Below are 19,193 nucleotides of genomic sequence, written 5' to 3' on the forward strand. Positions count from 1 at the left end.
AACATCGATGAGAGAGAAACATCGATTAGCTGCCTCCTGCACACCTCCTACTGGGGATGCCAAGGTACATGCCCTTGACCGGAATCGAACCTGGGACCCTTCAGTCCGCAGGCCAACACTCTATCCACTGAGACAAACTGGTCAGGGCTAGATGTTTTTTAAAAAAATCCTCACCCAAGGGCAGTCTTTGATTTTATTTATTTATTTAGAGAGAGAGGAAGGGGAGGGAGGAAGGGAGGGAAGTGGAGGGGGGAGAGAAAGAGAGAAACATTGATGTGAGAGAGATACATTGATTGATTTGGTTGCTTCCTGCACATGCCCTGACTGGGGTTGGGAACGAACCTGCAACCCAGGTATGTGCCTTTGACCAGAATCGAACCCAAGATCCTCATGGTTAGAGCAGGCTGACGTTCTAACCCAGGGGTGGGCAAACTTTTTGACTCGAGGGCCACAATGAGTTCTTAAACTGGACCGGAGGGCCGGAACAAAAGCATGGATGGAGTGTTTGTGTGAACTAATATAAATTCAAAGTAAACATCATTACATAAAAGGGTACGGTCTTTTTTTTTTTTAGTTTTATTCATTTCAAACGGGCCGGATCCGGCCCGCGGGCCTTAGTTTGCCCATGGCTGTAACCACTGAATCAAGTCAGCCAGGGCTTGTCTTTAGTTTTTTCTTCTTAAACTCTTCCTTGTTGAAAGTTTTACGTGATTCTCTTTCCCCCCATTGATCTCTTCTCACCCACTCGCCCCCCATCACAGACCCTCACCACCCTACTGTCTGTGTCCATTGGTTATGCTTATATGCATGCATACAAGTCCTTTGGTTGATCTCTCCCCCTCCACCCCCATTCCCTACCCTCCCTCTGAGGTTTGATGATCTGTTCGATGCTTCTGTGTCTCTGGATCTATTTTTGTTCATCAGTTTATTTATTATATTCCACAAATGAGTGAGATAATGTGATATTTAGCTTTCTTGGACTGGCTTATTTCACTTAGCATGATGCTCTCCAGGTCCATCCATGCTGTTGCAAATTGTAAGAGTTCTTTCTTTTTTACAGCAGCGTAGTATTCCATTGTGTGTATGTACCACAGGTTTTTAATACACTCATCTGCTAATGGGCATTTAGGCTGTTTCCAAATCTTAGCTATTGTAAATTGTGCTGCTATGAACATAGGGATGCATATATTCTTTCTCTTGTCTTTAGTTTTTTTAAACAATTTTTATTTATCTGAAACTAATATAAAATATTGTATGTAAACTAATTGAAAAAAATTTTTATTTTAGAAGCAATTTCTTTATTTCCTTAAAGTAGTGATTTTCAATCATTTTCATCTCATGGCACACATAAACTAATTACTAAATGCTGTGGCACACCAAAAAATATATTTTTTGCCAATCTGATCAAATAAATAGGTACAATTTTGATTCATTCACACCAGTTGGCTATTGTTGTGCTGGCTGTTATTTTTTTTATGTGATAATTTAAGGGAAAAGAGGTCAGTGCCCCTGACTAAATAGTCAGGTATTGCATATTTTAAAAATTCTTGTGGCACACCAGTGTGCCTGATGTGACATACCAGTTGAAAATCGCTGCCTTGAAGAATCAATTAGTGTAAAAAGGAAACATATCTGTAATTATTCCTCCTGTTGACCCATCCCACTGTGCAAAGGAAAACATTTGCTGCATTTTTTGCTTTTAGTTCTAGTAATTATTTTATAAACTTTATCTGTTTTTGCTCTGTCAACTTTAGTTCACATGAAGTCATACTTTGTAACATGTTAGGAAATGATGTGTCTTTTACCTCTCACTGCTCTATTACTTTCCAGTTTTGTTATTTTCCAGGGTTTGTGTTTATAAAATTTTTAACCATAATCAGGTCTTTCGTCCCTTATAAATTGATTCTAGAAATTGAATACTAATAAACAGCTTTTGTATTATTAGAGTATGTTTACTCTAGAACTAAGTGGTGTGGTTGGGTCAATAGTGAAGAGAGTATAATCCTATGTCATTTAAACTTTGCTATTAGAAAATTTAATGTTTTGATATTGGATTTTCCTTGTAAGGCTATCTTGAAAATTTACAGAGGAAGAAATTATTCCAACATTTTATAAAATAAAATTAGGTACTGTGGACTGCATCTGATTTTAAGTATTTTTTTAAGTATCTCAGTTGTATGGACCCAGGTATTGTTGAATTTCCATTGTGATTTAAGGCCTTGTGTTTTATGAATTTGTACAGTCTTTCAAGAAAAACTGTGGGATTTACAGATGACTAATTTTGGAGTGTCAGTGGCTTCCTCTTGCCTGTGAGATAGAGTTGAAATTGCTCAAACTGGATTTGTTCAGAGCCTTTTGTGCTTGGCCTTGTTTCTAGTTGATCTCATTTGCACTTTCACCCAGACACTTGGCCTCACGCTAGTCTGAACTGATCTTGTCCAGGCCTGGGAGGCAGCATGGCAGGCTCATAGCCTTAGTGCTGGGTGGATTTGTGGCGAGACAGGGACCAGCTGCAAGGCTATAGTAGGTTGTGTCCTTGGATAAGTCCCTTCTCCCACTGGTCTCTTTTCTCATCTGCATAGTGTGGAAACCGGGATAATAGCATCTGTCCATAGCACAGCCTGTCTGCTTCCTCCCTGCAGTGTCTCTGGTCATTCTCTTCTTCAGAGCGGATATCCTTCCTCTTTACTCTCCTCTTCTGTTCCCATACACCTCTATTTCTATTTATTTTTCATAACTTAAGTTTTTAATCTTCCTTATATATAATCCTCACTTGGTACTCTATAGTGCCATGCAACAATGATTATGTTTTTTTATTTTATGTTTTTTCCCCTTGATTTCAGTGCTCAGCTAGACTGTAATATTACATTTAGTTTTGGACAATATCAGGATAATGTTTTTAAATATATAGAATAAAATACAAAGGAAAAGATTATATTGATATCCAAGAGCTCTGCTTGATGAGAACCCTGATAGCATCATGTCTTACCCGAGTAGGAAGAGCATAGGAGTTTCTATTTTTGGAATCATGTCTTAAATTTTTTAAGAACTATTGTGATTTTGTTTACAGGATATTATTCTGGTCTTTGTTTAGACAATACCAATATATAACATTTTTATATGCTCAAGGTTTGGAAGTAGTCAATATATTTCAACAAAAAGTACACATTTTTAACTTTTTTTCAACAACATTTTAAAAAAATTGATTTCAGAGAGGAAAGGAGAGAGAGTGAGTGAATCATTGATCATCAGCTGCCTCCTGCATGCAACCCCCCCCCCCCCCCCCCCCCAATAGAGCCCACAACCTGGGCATGTGCCCTTGGCCAGAATTGAACCCGGGACCCTTCAGTCTGCAGGCTGATGGCTCTATCCAGTGAGCCAAACCAGCTAGGGATACATTTTAATTTCAAAAAAATTTTTTTTATTTCCAGTGCGTAGAGAAATTGAGACTCTTAATGAGCGTTTAGCTGCTGAAGGACAAGTAATCGATGGGGCAGAACTGAGTAAGGGCCAACTGAAAACTAAAGGTAAGGGGAGTATTTGTGAATGGTGCCCTGCAGATTATATGGGGGGGAATTTGGAATTTAATGTCGACATGATTCATTGATTTTTGTGATCAGCAGTACTTGAGTCTATAATATAGGTGTAGGCACAGAGTGAAGAAGGAATTGCCCGTTGCCCCCATGTCCACATGGACAGACAAACCCTCCCAATTGCACTGTCTTCCCATGTGAAATGGACGATCCCATTAATGACTGCAGTAATATCCCGGCCCTGAAAGTTGGTGGCTCCTTAGTTGTATGGCTGTATTGATTGTCAATTCTCTGTCTCTGCAGCCAGTCACAGTACCAGCCAGCTTTCTCAGAAGCTGAAGACCACTTACAAGGCCTCCACCAGTAAGGTATGCAAGGCGCTGGCTCGTGGGCCAGCCATGTGGTACTTAAGGTGGGCATATGTATACTCTAAGTTGCATATTTTTAATTAGATATATCTGATATATCTGATAGGAAAAGATAAACTTCTGGTGTTAAATCAGTTTTTAGAAGGATAGATTTGTTAAATGGCCACAGTATATTGACACCTAGATACTAATACTTGTTGAGGTGAATATATTATGCATCAGTAAATTTGTGTTTTTTTGAGGAAAAGCATATTTTGTATTATTATTTGGCTTGATACAGAGACTTTGAATTTGGAGAAAACTAATATATGGGTATAAAGCAATGAAAATTACATTCTGAACTATAGTTAAGTTTTAGTTCAATTTCTCTAATTTTCCAAGTATGATCAGGAAGTGAAGGTCTGTCTCCAAGGCAATTTTTTTTTTGGTGTGGTGTTTTGCTTTTTCTTAAATTATCTTGTTCTAATCTTCTTAAAGTGGCAGGATTTAATTGCTTGGAAATGTCTATGAGGAATTACTATTATGAAGTAATATTTTGAGGTAATTTTGTATGCATCTCTATTTCGGAGTATTTTGAGTATACAAAATATAAAATAATTACCTAATCTTAACAAATGTACACTCCTTTTCTAAACCTGAGGGAAAGTTTAAATTTGTGGTGAGTCTGCTATCCTATATAATAAAAGAGAAATGTGTAAATTGACTGTCCCTCTGCTATGCTCACCAGCCAATCAGGAGTGAGTATGCAAATCAACCCGACAAAGATGGTGGGTTAATTTGCATACACAGGTGCCGGGCGGAGAGCAGAGTGGGAGACCTGGCAGCTTGGGGGGACGTGGCTTCCTCGGTCGCTCCCCCAAGCCACCGGGCGGAGAGCAGAGCAGGAGAGCCTGCAGAGAGTGGAGCAGCTTGGGGAACTTGGCTCCCCAAGCCACTAGATGGAGAGCAGAGAGGGAGAGCTGGTGGCTTGGAGGACTTGGGCAGAGTGGGAGGCCATGGGACGGAGACAGAGCAGGAAGGGAAAACCAAGAGCATGGGGAGCACCAGGAGTTCTGAGAATAGTAGTTCTTGTGGCAGCCCCAGGACTGGAAGTGGAAGCCCAGAGTGTGGGGAGCACCAAGAATGCTGGGAATCGTAGTTCTGGTGGCAGACGGATCTCCTAGACCAGCCATGGGCAAACTACTGCCCGCGGGCCAAATCCGGCCCGCGGGCCGTAGTTTGCCCACGGCTGCACTAGAGCAAAGTGAGCCTGGAGCAAGTTACTGTTGTGGTGGGGGATGGAGGGAAAGCAAAGGTGAGAGACATAAGTAAAATCAGAGTGTCTAGGAAAAATTAAAGTGAAGATATCCTAAAACTTCCAGGAAATCTCCACCAATGAAGCAAAGAAAAATAAAAGCCTCTATTATTCTGTGAGCAACAAACCAAACTGGGTTGGGGGGGGTCTCAGACAATTCGCTCATATGATTGCAAAGACAGAAACTCCTAGATTGGAGAGGGCTCTCCTGAGGGCTCCCGGATTGGAGAGGGTACAGGTCGGGCTGAGGGACCCACCCCCCAGTGCATGAATCTTCGTGCACCGGGCCCCTAGTAAGACATAAATAGTTATTGTTAGCTATTGTTTTTCCAGTTTGTTCCCTGAGCTTAAAGTTACTTCCCTTAACATCCAAAGTGAGATTAACTGCAATTAATGTTGCAGACTTGGTCTTTCTGCTCACTTGGAAGTCTTTGGAAATTCTTAGTTAAAAATCTGAGTATAGCTGACATTTTCTTGTGTGTGTGTGTGTGTGTTTTTGTTGTTGTTGTTAATCCTCACTCAAGGATATTTTTCCATTGATTTGCAGGGAGAGTAGAAGAGAGAGGGAAAGACAGAGAGAAACATTGATCTGAGAGAAACACATTGATTGGTTGCCTCCTGCACAAGCCTTGACCACGGCCCAGGCTGGGGAGGAGCCTGCAACCAAGTACATGCCCTTGACTAGAATTGAACCCGCGACCTTTTGGTTTGTAGACCTACACTCTGTCCACTGAGCCAAACTGGCTAGGGCTGTTTTTTTGTTTTTTTTTTAAATAACTTTGGAATGTAAATGGTTAAATTTTTTTGATGTATTTAGCTTAAACTTAACCAGACTTTAAGTTTTTAATAAATCAATGTTAAACTTTTTTCAAATGCAGTGAGGTTATGTTCTTCCTCATTTAACTTCTTTTTTTTTTAACAATAACCCACAACCGTCGGACCAACTTCATTTAACTTCTTATTATAGTACTAGAGGCTCAGTGCACGAATTCATGCACAGGTGGGGTCCCTCAACTTGGCCAGCGATCGGGGCTGGCTGGCCAGGGGTGGGGCTGTGGTAGGTTGGCTGGCCGGCCCCGTCCTCGATTGGGGCACATCGGCAGTGGGCCTGGGCCATCGGGGGAGAGGTTGGGAGGGAGGGGGCTGCGGGAGGTTGATCGGCCGGCTGCAGGGAGGGACTGGGGGAGGTTGGCTGTGGGATCACACTGACCACCAGGGAACAGCTCCTGCATTGAGCATCTGCCTCCTGGTGGTCAGTGTGCATCATAGTCTTGGAAGTGTGCATCATTTTGGATACTAGAAATTGTGCATCATTTTGGATACTAGAAATTGATCTGAATTTATGAGAAGCATGTGGGTAATGGTCGTTCTGGTCATTCAGTCTTAACCTTCGCTTAGGCTTTTATATATAGAGAGATTATATTGTTTATTTAGTGATTTTAGCTTATGTATATAATATAAGGTCTTAGAATGCCAAAACTTTCTGTTAATTTTGTTTTTTGTTGATTTCAGAGAGGAAGAGAGAGAGAGATAGAAACATCAGTGATGAGAAGGAATCATTGATTGGCTGCCTCCTGCATGTACCCTACTGGGATCAACCTGGGCATGTGCCCTTGACCGGAATCAAACCTAGGACCCTTCATCCTGCAGGCCGTCGTTCTATCCACTGAGCCAAATGGCCTAGGGCTCTGATAATTTTTGAAGTAGAGGAATAAAGGGTTATATAAAATTATTCCTTACTATGAGTAGTGAAAAATAAGATTGGGGCAAAGGTAAGGGTGTGTACAATAACACTTTGCTTTAAAAAAAATGTATTTAAAGCCCAGTCATTTTGGATACTAGAAATTGATCTGAATTTATGAGAAGCATGTGGGTAATGATCTTTCTAGCATTGTGCACAGTGTGAGTGTACCCATTTTAAAGAATAACAGTGAACATATATGATATTATTTAAAAATGGGAGAAATGATCTGATATCAGAATGTATTCTGATTGGTGCCATGCATATTCTGGGTAGTAGAGGTTGTACAGTGCAGCAGGTAGGCACTGTGTTCTGGGTTTATTACTTTTCTCCTGACTCAGCAGTTAGGTAGGTCACGTGGTTGGTGACATAGTAGAAAACTGAAGTTCACTGAGCAAACTAGGAAGGAGGTAGGCAGGCATGACAGTTTAATCCGCAAACCCCTTGAAAGAAACTTGCGAAAACATTCACACATCGGATTTTGTTAAAGTAGTATAGATTATATCTCAGTTAAAATGATAGTTAGGATGTGTGAGTGTCCATTTGTTGCTTCATCATGTTGCTTTTCTGTCATGAATGTTTTCTCTGAGTAGTTCAGTCTTTGGTGGGGCCTCCTTGCAACTGTGGCTAAGCAGTTAACACTTTTAAGAACAGAGCTAAGAGTTGGTCACCATGTAATGGCATTAGGAAGCAGCACATGGAGCGATGTGTTAATGTTCATGGACTGCCTATTACCTCTTCCAGAAATCCACCAGAAATGTTTTTGTGAGTCAGTGCCCCTTGGTCTTTACTGTTCCCGTGGGGCCAGTGATGGATGTGGCTTCAGTTTTTCATTTCTCATATTTATACAGTCTGTGTGAGAAATGGCACATTTGGAAAATTAAACTTGCTACCACTTATAGTGTGGGTAGGCTCTGCATGTTTTTCAGCTCACCCCTTTCTAAATGTTACATTATTTAACACATGAATGCCACCTACACAGCAGCATTTCCACGTGGAGGGACAATCTTAACTGGGTTGAGTAGCATACGAGCTTTCAAAAAGAAGAAGGTTTGAGGTTGACCTGGTCCTTTTGTAATTCCATGTGTATTTAATTTTTTTTTTTTAAAATATATTTTATTGATTTTTTACAGAGAGGAAGGGAGAGAGATAGAGAGTTAGAAACATCGATGAGAGAGAAACATCGATCAGCTGCCTCCTGCACATCTCCCACTGGGGATGTGCCCGCAACCCAGGTACATGCCCTTGACCGGAATCAAACCTGGGACCTTTCAGTCCGCAGGCCGACGCTCTATCCACTGAGCCAAACCGGTTTCGGCATTCCATGTGTATTTAAGTCAAGTCAGACAGAACCTGTTTATGGTGCTGGTGAGAATGGGTCTCCTAACACATTTGTTCTGTTACCCTCTGTGTTAGAAATAACTTGGTACTCACACCCGAGTTGTTGCAACAGTGGGTTGTGTTTTCACTGAGAATGGACTGAGACATCTTTTTAGGGCTTTGCTAACTCAGAGTTTCAAGCAGCTGTATAATACCACCAATTTTTCTTTTTCACTTGATTTTACAGTTTTACAAGTGAAATTCTGAAGAGTTCTTTGTGTTGAATTAGTGTCTTCCTCACATGCTTTCCACTTTTCCTAAAAGGAAAGGGAGAATTGTTTGTGTCATGTTAGATGATGCCGCACCATCTTGTGGCCTGTGTGGTGCTCGGGTCTGTCCCCATTAGACTGTGAGCTGCTTGCACTCTGGCTGCTATCACTGTCCTGTGCCTCCTCCTAGTGTGGTGTGGTCACCAAACAATGCTGGAAAAACGCTGTTTAGAAGGGCCATCTTTTGGTGTTTCCCAAAAATAACATGGTTCGTATCAGTCACCCAAAACAAAAATAAACGCAACGAAAGTCCCCAATAATAAAAGTAATTAGTGTTAAGGGTTTGGGGTATATCTTTCAGAATTTGGAAATTTTTTGATGATTTGGATTTTGGAAGAGTGACTTGCAACACATTAATAGGCTTTTCATAGTAGGACATGCTTATGGGAAGTGGGGGACTTGGGGCTCTTTGGGGCCTTTGTAAGGACTTCATTCCTGCTTTGTGATACCCAGCTGGATGAGTTCCACTGCTTGCATTTATGTTGTGTTCCTTTAGTGTTTTTAATATTCTGTTCAATGATTTATGCATTTTCAAAATATCCTTTTTTAACTTGAAAAACATTTGCTCAGTAAATCATCTACAATATTCTTTCCTGTCACAATTTTAGATTGTCTCCAGCTTCAAGGCCACCACATCAAGGGCTGTGTGCCAGCTTGTGAAGGAGTACATCGGCCACAGGGATGGCATCTGGGATGTCAGTGTGGCGAGAACACAGCCTGTGGTCCTGGGGACCGCATCTGCTGGTGAGTCCAGAGCTAGTCCCGCTGCTTGTCACGCATGATTGCACAACAGCTGGTGTGATTGAATGACCTTTGGGTGTTGGTGGCAGAGTGACACTGGGAGCAGACATGTGGCTGAGTAGTCATTCGTACAAAGCCTTGACTTAGTGCTTAGTTCTGATGCCCCTGTCGGGCCTGTCTTAGTCTGTGGGTATGATGCCATGTTTCTCCAGGGTATATAGCCAACTCTGTTAAGGAATCACTATTCGAGGCAGCAGAAGGTGGGATGTCTTTTAAACATATTAGGTATTTTTTTTTTGATTAGCTTTCTTGTTATTTATGCTAACTGTATATCTGCTTTTGAAAGTACATTTCCCATTTTTCCCATTTGTAAGGTGTGGCTGAGGGAAGTGCTATGTGGTCTCTGAAGGGGACTGCTGTCCCAGGATTTAGGGAAGTGGGGCTACCCCTGCCCTGAGTTTGCCTGTGGGACTCACAGGGTAAGCCTTATTGAGACTCCTATCTTTTCACCAAAGAAAAGGCATTTTTTGAAAGCTGTCTAATTAATGCTCCTTCAGTTAAAAATTGCTAAAATCAAAATGGTGCCCACTTGTTGGAAATGAATTTTCCAGCTGTGACAAGTTACTCACTAGAATCTGCCTTTTCAAGTGGAAATAGAAAATGTAAAACTAGTTAGAATGATGAAAAAATTTTTTTCTCTTGTTTAAAACTGTTTGCACACGAGCATCTCAGATTATTTATGGAATTTACAACTAATAAAGAAGAATAAAAAGGTCCTTTTCTGATGTCTCTGAAATCTCACTTGGGTAATTGGCATTTATTTTTCAGATTTTCCTATTAAGTCTACTTTTTATCTTTTTCTTATGCCCATAAATGGAAAGGTCTAAAGAAATATTTATTAAATATCAAATAATTTAGAACTGTATTTAGATGCTATTTACATTTGAATATCACATGGTGTTCTGAAAAGTTTTAATATTTCACTAAAAAAATGAACCTGAGATGTAAATGACCTCTGTATTTAAGTCTCCAGTGGGGTGCTGTCTGTAACAGTGAACCAGGTACTCAGAACGCTGGTTTTCCCCCTTGCCTGTAAATGACCCCAGACAAGTCACCAGCTTCTCCCATCTTTTTGGAAGTGTTTGTAAGTTTTACAGTTTTAAAACTGATCAGTTGAATTACAAACTAGTTATAATCAGAGTTGCAAGAGATAGTAGTGGTAATGTAACTTCTCATTTTTAGAATATTTGTCTTACTCTTTTATTAAAAAGACCATGTAGCTCAGTTCCTCTTATTTGATTCAATTTGCAGATCACACAGCATTGCTGTGGAGCATCGAGACGGGGAGGTGCCTCATCAAGTACACTGGCCATGTGGGGTCAGGTGAGTGCTATTACATAAACAGGTCTCCAGATGGGAGGCTTGCTGAGTTGGTGTCGGGACAGTGGGGCATTCTCATAGACAGACAGATGCCATTCCTCTAAGTGTGGGCTTCACAAAGGGAAAGCTCAGCTCCCTAAACAACGTCATATAGGAGTTGTCTGTGTTTTATTTAATGTTGCACAGACAGGCACAGGTAGATAGTTTTGAAACTGAAATATGTGTGTTATTTTTCAAAAACTATGTAGTCGCTCTAGATTCACTTTCCCATAATCGGACCCAATGCAGGCTGCTGTCTGCCCCAGACCCTTGCCTGCCATCGATGCTGTAGTTAACACAGCAGCTCTTCCCTGCCCTTTCTGTGTATACCCTGTGTGTCCAAGTGTTCTGACCAAATTTCACCCACTCTTGTCCCACTTCCTTTGTGGGTCCTTCCATATGGAATGCATCATCTTCAATGTTCTGTCAGGTGGCCCCATGGCTCACTGCCCCTCACCAGCCACCACCACCCTCTGAACTCTTGTAGATAAATTTCTAGGTGGCATCTGCCTTTCGCTTGTAGAGTTAAAGGTGTTCCCACCTACCAACCCATCGAGAAGTGAGTCTGTCTGTCTTCTGCTGGAGTGAGGAGGTGAAGGTGAGAGCGGTAGGGGGCTGACATGCAATGAGCTCCTGTTCAGTCCTGCCCAGGATGCTCCCATGTGTGGTCATTCTGGGTGGTGAGTGTCTCCAGGTGGGCCAGTTCGTGGTGGTCAGCATGAGCAGGTACTCCCAAACAGTCTCAGAGCGTGTGCTTCCACCCTTTGCTTCTGCTCCATCAGCAGTGCAGGCAAATTCCGGCTGCTCCTTCTCCTCTCTAGCAGTGAGTCTTACTGAAATTGGGAGTATTTATATTGTTCATCTGTTAGGAGTGTGGTGATGGCCTAAGCATCACAGTTCTTTGTTTGACCAGCTCCTCCTGCAGCTACCTGTTTGATGTTAACAGTAGAACAGTATCTTCTGCATTTTTCAGTCCTTAGAAAAATATAAATTTAATGGTGTAGCTAACTGAATCTCACTGAAGGAGAGAATTTGTTGAAGGCTGGCAAAACTACCTTATATTCCATATAGGGGACCCGCATCTCCTTTCAGGTGTGGGTGTGAAGGCTGGCTTCTGTGGGTGACCGGTCTATCGGGTGCTGAGAGCTGGGAGGAGGGCATGGCCTAGGGCCAGCTGGGTGGGCAGTACAGTGTCCCCCACTGGACTCTGCAGATTATCTTTAACTCTAGATGCCTTTTCTATGGATAAAAATAAATGGATTATTAATATTTTTTTTCTCTGTGTGTTGCACTTTGGCAGTTTGACAGCTGATATTGGGTATTTTTATTGTATATCAGTTCTCTGTAACTTACACATTTAATCACAGGTTAACTGAATGGGAGGATCTAACTTTGAACTACCATAGTTCTTTTGCTTTTTAAATTTAACTTTGTAATACATTCTGTAGCTGTAATAGATACTGATGATGTTTTATTTTAAACCTGTTTATGTAACATTTTTGTTTTGCAGTAAATTCTATAAAATTCCACCCATCAGAGCAGTTGGCTCTCACTGGTATGTTGATTTAATTTCTTTATTGAACAAAGTTGTTGATAATCTTAAAACAGCTATAATCATTCTCTTATCAGTAGCATCAGGATTATCATCCATGTCTTGTACAAAAGTTAGATGTGTGTTAGTAGACGTTTATGAATTATGTGAGAAATAAGAAAAATACATTAAGTAGTACTTTCTTTTAATCAGTAGTGGATTGCTAATTACATGAGATTGACTTTATTGTGAGATTAATATGGATCCATGTTCTTGGTGTCTTTTTATGAAGGACATCATAGTTGCCCACTTTCCCTGCTTGTGCCATGATGATTCTCAGCAGACTGTAACTCAGTTCTCTAAGGCCCATTATTCCTGCCGAGTTCCTAATTCAGCACTTCAGATACAAAAATGAGAAAAATAGTAGTTCCAAGTCACAGCAATCTGCATTCTTATTCTTTTCTAGGTAGTTCTCCTAAGCTCTGGTAGCTTGGGTTTATCGTATTTTACATAGTGATTTTAAAAACGCCTTCATTATTATACTGAGAAGTTTTCCTATAAAATGTCCAACCCCTATGGTGTTTTGGGGACACTGACAGTAATCTTGAAGTATAAGTGTTTGGATGGACCAGAGGTCAGAATGCTTTGTCTATAAAGGACCAGAAGTAAATGTTTTCATCTTTGAGGGCCACAGGGTTGGTGTCATAACTACTCAGCTCTGTGTTAGTGGGAAAGTAGTGGACGTGGCTGAGTGCAGTAAATGTTATTTGCAAAAGGGGTGGCTGCCTGGATTTGGCCCATGGGCATGATTTTGCTGATCCCTGGGATAAAGGACAAAAGTAGTTCTAATTGGGTGCTGTTACATGTGAGTAGAATACAGTGGGAAGGTCAGTTTGAGAGTCACAGGCCTGACCACGGTAGGTAGTTGATACCTGAAAAAACATTTGGGGAATAAGGTAGATGAGGACTTTAAACTTTATTAAATCAATTGTTTGTTATGTAATTGGGAAGAGGAAAGATGGAGGGAGACCAGCAACAACAAGAGGTTGGAAAGGAGGGGGTGAAATCAAGAGACAAATCAGAAGGGCACTGATGGAAACTGAAACAGATAAAGTAGTGGGTTGGTGCTCTTTCGAAGAGAGATTGGCAAGTCAGGCAGTAAATGCATTTGACACCTGAGAAAGGTACCACCCTCTGCGTGTGGCCAATTCTTTGGGTAAGCTCTGCAGCCAGAAGACAAGATGGGATTCAGCAGGTGCTCTTGTGAAGGTCAGTGGAGATGACTGTTTGGCACATCTGCTGCCTTTCTGGGCCTTCAGCTGCCCTCTCTTTCCGGTCCCAAGTCCAAGCATCACTTTGCAGAGTTGGCTGGTGAAAGTGAGATGTTAGTACTTATGTAGTGCCTGGCAGATCGTGAGGTCCATGAGTGTTGAGTGGATGGGACTGTGCATTTGTGTGTTACTCCTTTTCTGAAATACCTCAGAACCTATTATAGGCACCAGTTAGAGTATAATTCGGTTTCAGTTTATTTAGGTTAGGACGGTAGTTGGAGAATAAAATCTATTTGTAAATTTACTCTGAACTCTCATAGCTTTCCACCTTAAAATTAAAAGGGGAACATTTTTATAAGTAATTACCTTAATTTTGTGCATTTGCTCTATTCTCAATAGCATTATGCGGTCTCAGAAATAGCTACTTGAGTGAAGTACATTCATCTCAGTAACGATCACTAAGTTACACACTTCTGAGGATGCTCTGAGCCTTACAGAGGCACTTCTTACATCTGGTGTGCACTTGGATGATTTCCCCATTTCTCTCCTCAGCTTCTGGAGACCAGACTGCTCACATTTGGAGATACGCGGTTCAGCTGCCGACACCCCAGCCTGTGGCCGACACTAGTGTAAGCAGCACATTTACTTGAAAACGTGACCTGGGGTATGTTGGTGGGGTTCTGGATGTCTGCAAATATTAGGATAACTTGTAATATCTTATGGACTGAATATTTGTGTCTCCCCAACATTCAGAGGTTGGAGTTGTAACCCCACTATGGCTGCATTTGGAGATAGGGCCTCTGAGGAAGAAATGAAGGTTACATGGTGTCATAGAGCAAGGTCCTGATCCTAAAGGATTAGTGCCCTTACAAGAAGAGACACCAAAGATCTCTCCCTGTATACACCTGGGAGAGGCCATGTGAGGACATAATGAGAAGGTGGCCATCTGCACGCCAGGAAGAAAGTTCTTTCCAGAACACATATTGGCCATCCTTTGATCTTGGCCACCCAGTCTTGGTGCTTCGTTCTGGCAACCTGTGCAGACCAAGGCTCTGTCTAAGAAGTACCTTTATTTATATACTAGAGGTCTGGTGCATGAAATTTGTGCATGGGGTGGGGGGTGGTCCCTCAGCCCAGCCTGCACCCTCTTGCAATCAGGGACCCCTTAGGGGATGTCTGACTTACCGGTAGTCGGACATCCCTCTCACAATCCGGCACTGCTGGCTCTTAACCACTCGCCTCCCTGTCTCCCTGATTGCCCCTAACCACTCTGCCTGCCTGCCTCATCGCCCCTAACCACTCGCCTGCCTGCCTGATTGCTCCTAACCACTCTGCCTGCCTGCCTGGTCGCCCCTAACCCCTCTGCCTGCCTGCCTGATGCCCCTAACTACTCTGCCTGCCTGCTTGATCGCCCCTCCATTGGGGATTGAACCTGCAACCCAAGCATGTGCTCTGACCAGGAATCGAACTTTGACCTCTGGTTCACAGGTCGATGCTCAACCACTGAGCCATGCTGGCTGGGCACATATTTGATTTTAGACAACTTTCTAAAATCAGTGGCATGTATAACATCATTTTTATGTGGATAAAGTTTTAATGTAGGTAATAAAAGAGTTTGCATATTGAGAAGAAGAGTGAATCAATAGATTTAAACCATAAATCCTTTAGTTACTCTTGTAATATTGGATACTATTTATAATCATGCAGAGATCTTAATTGTTCTTTTGAGTGAAATGATCTAGTTTTTTGCTGTCTTGTCCTTACATTTGGTGAACCCTTTCCCTGCCCTGCTGACACAGGTGGAAGTGCTACCAGGCAGAAGGAATTCAGTGATGTCATGCAGTTAATGTAAACATGAAGTTTCAGTTTACTTTTGGTCATAATTGTTGGTGGATGATGGTAATCTTCTAGTTTTGATGTTTCTGCCTCTGAATGCTCCTTTATTTTTTCTTTCTAAAACATTTTAAACATTGTTCTATTTAGAGGTGGGTTAAATAATTAATAACTACAGTGATGAGTTTTCTTTAGTTAAGAACTTTTATTAACAGCTCATTTTTTTTTTAAATATATTTTATTGATTTTTTACAGAGAGGAAGGGAGAGGGATAGAGAGCTAGAAACATCGATGAGAGAGAAACATCGACCAGCTGTCTCCTGCACATCTCCTACTGGGCATGTGTCCGCAACCCAGGTACATGCCCCTGACCGGAATCGAACCTGGGACCTTTCAGTCCGCAGGCCGATGCTCTATCCACTGAGCCAAACCGGTTTCGGCAACAGCTCATTTTTGATTGAGCATATTTTGTATTTTATTTACTTATTTATTTTTTAAATTTTGTTTTATTGTTTAAAGTATCACAAAGAGTAGTACATATGTCTCCTTTTTTTTTTTCCCCTTGACCTTCCCCTGGCCTCCCTTACCCCCATTGTATTTTATTTTAACACAGGTTTTTCCCATGTGGAATTACCAAACTATTGATTATATGTCATACTTAACAGATTCATTCATTCAAGAGACAAGTATTGGGTTATGATGGAGGACAGGGCAGAGAAAAGGGTGGGATGAATGCTCAGAAAGTTGAGAAAGTGAGTTAGCATTGTGTGAAGTTGTTCCCCCTCCCCCCAAAATAAATAAGAAAGCACCAGTCTTGTTAAAGGGGAAAATTATATATAGTAATTACTTTCTATTTTATTTTTTATTTATTGTTTTTCAAACCCTTGTGTTGAGGAGTAATTACATTTAAAAAACTTAATAGTTTACGTAGAATATTAAAGTGACTTTTCTCCTTTATGATTTTGCTTGTATTAGACACAGGGACTTCTCATGCTTGGAGTTGCTGCCTCAGGAGTTGGGGCACCTGGGGAAAGCCTAGGCTGAATTAGAGAGGAGCCTTCATCATAGTGCATGACTGGAACCGCTCCAGCGGCTGCCAAGGTTCTGTGTGGCCTTCCCTAGTGAGGACTTGATTACTCCCCTCTGCAGTTGCCACCCAGTGCATACAAGTCTCTTTAAGTTCTTAAGCTTCTGCTGGATTTTTTAGCAGTTCTAGATTCTGAAATAAACTGTAGTCTGTTTAAGATCTTGATCATTTTGAATCCGTACAGTTTTTGGACAGACATTTTCTCCTTTTAATTTGGCATCCACCATGTTGATAGAGAAATACTTGGATGATATCCTGTGAACAGTTTTAAAATGTTTTTCTTTTTTAAGTTATTCCTTTCCATTTTTCTTTTTCTTTTTTAAAAATATAATTTTGATTTCAGAGAGGAAGGGAGAGAGAGAAACATCAATGATGAGAAAGAATCATTGATTGGTTGCCTCCTGTGTGCCCCCTAATGGGGATTGAGCCTGTGCCCTTGACTAGAATTGAACCCAGGACCCTTCAAATCGCAGATCGATGCTGTATCCACTGAGCCAAACCAGCTTAGGGCTCATGTAAACAGTTTTAGATTGCCTGTTTGATCACTGTATCATGCTAGTTGTATAATGTTAAGTAATTAATTTAACTTAGTGAGGTGAATTTTCTCCATTTAAAAGTGAAAATTGATATGAGTTACATATGGGCTCCCATTGAGAACATGTGATTTAGGGACTTGTAGTTCGGTGGACAGCTGGTTCTCAGTAGGTTCTTAGTATGAAATTGGCAGTTCTCGGACATTTCTGTTCATACGTCGTTGGCAGTAAAAATGACTAAAGTTAAATAGATTGTCTCCAAGACAGTGGCAAAAAGCAAACAATTCTCACCCTTTCACCTCTTGCCCTTTGCCAGTTTAGGGTTAAAGGTTTTACAATTATTTTTTAATATGACTTATTACATTTGTGTTTTAAATATATTTTAATTCCTTGTGTAGTTTGCTATAATGACTTGTGTAAATGTTGTGACTCTGTTTGAGCTCTCAAATGTGGATCCTGATAACTAGGGCTTTTTACATGGGAGCTCTAGGCTGTTCTTCTGCACTCCTGCACCCTTCCCACATCAGGGTCTCCACTGCACTGTTCCAAGGCCATATTGCACACAGGGCCTGCCATAGACCTCCCCACTCCCCTGGCAGAAGTTACTCCTTTGTGTGCCCACTTGTCACTCCTTCCATTAGAATAGTTAGTGAAGAGCCTGTTAGGCTAACTGATGAAGGTGTAGGTGACAGAACTGTCACTTGTCTTTGACTCTTCCCTGCTCTCACCTCCCCACCTCCATTTCTACCTAATACTTGATGTCTTTCTGGTTCTGGTTCCTAAATAATTCTTGGATCTACTTCTGTCTCCCTGTAACACGCCTTTTGTGACATCCACCCTGAGGTCTCTGTTGAGTTTCCTCTACCTGGCACCCCTGTTCTGCATTTCCCACAGATCCATCCAGACACCACCCCCCTTCCACACACCCACACCTGTCAGCCCAGGAGATAGCAAAGCTCCTTAGGAGTGGCTGTGAGGGCTGAAAGCCCCATTGCCCAGGAACCAGTGTCCCCTGAAGGAGAGTTTGGGCCAGTGTCTCCATCAGGACGTATAGTGACTGTTGTTTTTCCCGTCTAGATACTGTTTACCAGGCAGGGAATGGTTTACCTGGAGCAGGCTACACTCCACAGGAACACACCTTTCTTATTTGCTGTCACCGTGCCTAGTCCAGATCACTAACTAGTCTTCTAACTAGTCTCCCTGTCTCAGATCTGACTGCTCATGTCCAGCCTATTCTCTATGAAATCAGACATGGTCTTTGTAGCATCGAATCTCAGTGAGTCACCTCAGTGAGCCCTTGTAGACCCTTAGTTTCTGTTTGCGTCCCCTTCCTGCTCCAACCCCTTGATGGGCTTACTGCCCTGATTCCCCACCTTCTCTCTCCCTCCTGGTTCTTTTCCTAGAACTCTCCCCTCACCCCACTCCTCATCCTGCAGGTACCTCTCAGTGTTGCAGACTGCCTGCCTTACTCTCGGAGCATCCTTTGTAGCATTTAACATTCATATGGAATAGATAATTTTGTGTAATCATTTATGTTTAACTTTGCCGCTAGATTGTGCGTTCTCTCCTGGACAAATCCACCCGTGTTAAATCTGGCATTTCCTCTGTCCCTCCTGCATTGATCAATGAGCACCCTGTGACCAGCCCCACCACCAGGCAACTCTGGGCTGTGACACTCCTCCAGGCCACGTTTCTGCCACATTCCTGGGTGACTTCCTCACTTTCCCTTCTGCGGATTTTCACCTGCCTCCTTATTTTCTTGTGTCGTTCCCAGCAGCACACAGACAGGGCGTAGTAGCTGTCTCGTAACCCACCTGAGCCTTCTATCCCACCAGGAGCCGTGGGGTGTTGGTTTTCCTGTGCAGACCTCAGACTTGTCCTTGCACTCCTTTTCCTCTCCCTCACTCTTCTCTAGGATACGCTGTGTCCCTGCTGGGCTTCTCTCCTCAGCATCCCATCCATGTTGCCCACCCAGCACACACTTGCAGTCACTCCTCGGGCTCCTCCTAAATCACTATCACAGTGTGACCCTCTCTCCATCTCACATCTTGTGTGTTTCATTTTTTTTCTTCCTCTTGAGTCTCATTGGCTGGGTCACCTGCTCTTACCAATGACTCCTGGGTCTCTGACACTTTTCCCTCTCACCTGCCTGTGGATCACCTCCCAGCCCTCTCACCTGTGTGTAGATACCCT

At 42.1% G+C, this 19,193-nt stretch overlaps 1 protein-coding gene across 2 annotated transcripts in view; it reads left to right on the top strand.

Annotated features, from left to right (window-relative positions):
* WDR37 (WD repeat domain 37) overlaps positions 1 to 19,193 on the top strand; it is an 80,051-nt gene that overhangs the window by 23,351 nt on the left and 37,507 nt on the right. For both annotated transcript variants that reach the window (XM_070391115.1, XM_070391123.1), the window contains exons 4-9: positions 3,432 to 3,527; positions 3,837 to 3,901; positions 9,194 to 9,329; positions 10,638 to 10,709; positions 12,256 to 12,300; positions 14,100 to 14,176. In XM_070391115.1, coding sequence (XP_070247216.1) covers positions 3,432 to 3,527; positions 3,837 to 3,901; positions 9,194 to 9,329; positions 10,638 to 10,709; positions 12,256 to 12,300; positions 14,100 to 14,176 — 491 coding nt within the window. The remainder of the gene's footprint in view (positions 1 to 3,431; positions 3,528 to 3,836; positions 3,902 to 9,193; positions 9,330 to 10,637; positions 10,710 to 12,255; positions 12,301 to 14,099; positions 14,177 to 19,193) is intronic.

Source organism: Myotis yumanensis, unplaced genomic scaffold (genome assembly GCF_028538775.1).
Source record: "Myotis yumanensis isolate MYYU_CA2020_CCGP unplaced genomic scaffold, mMyoYum1.0.hap1 SCAF_1, whole genome shotgun sequence".
NCBI lineage: Eukaryota > Metazoa > Chordata > Mammalia > Chiroptera > Vespertilionidae > Myotis > Myotis yumanensis.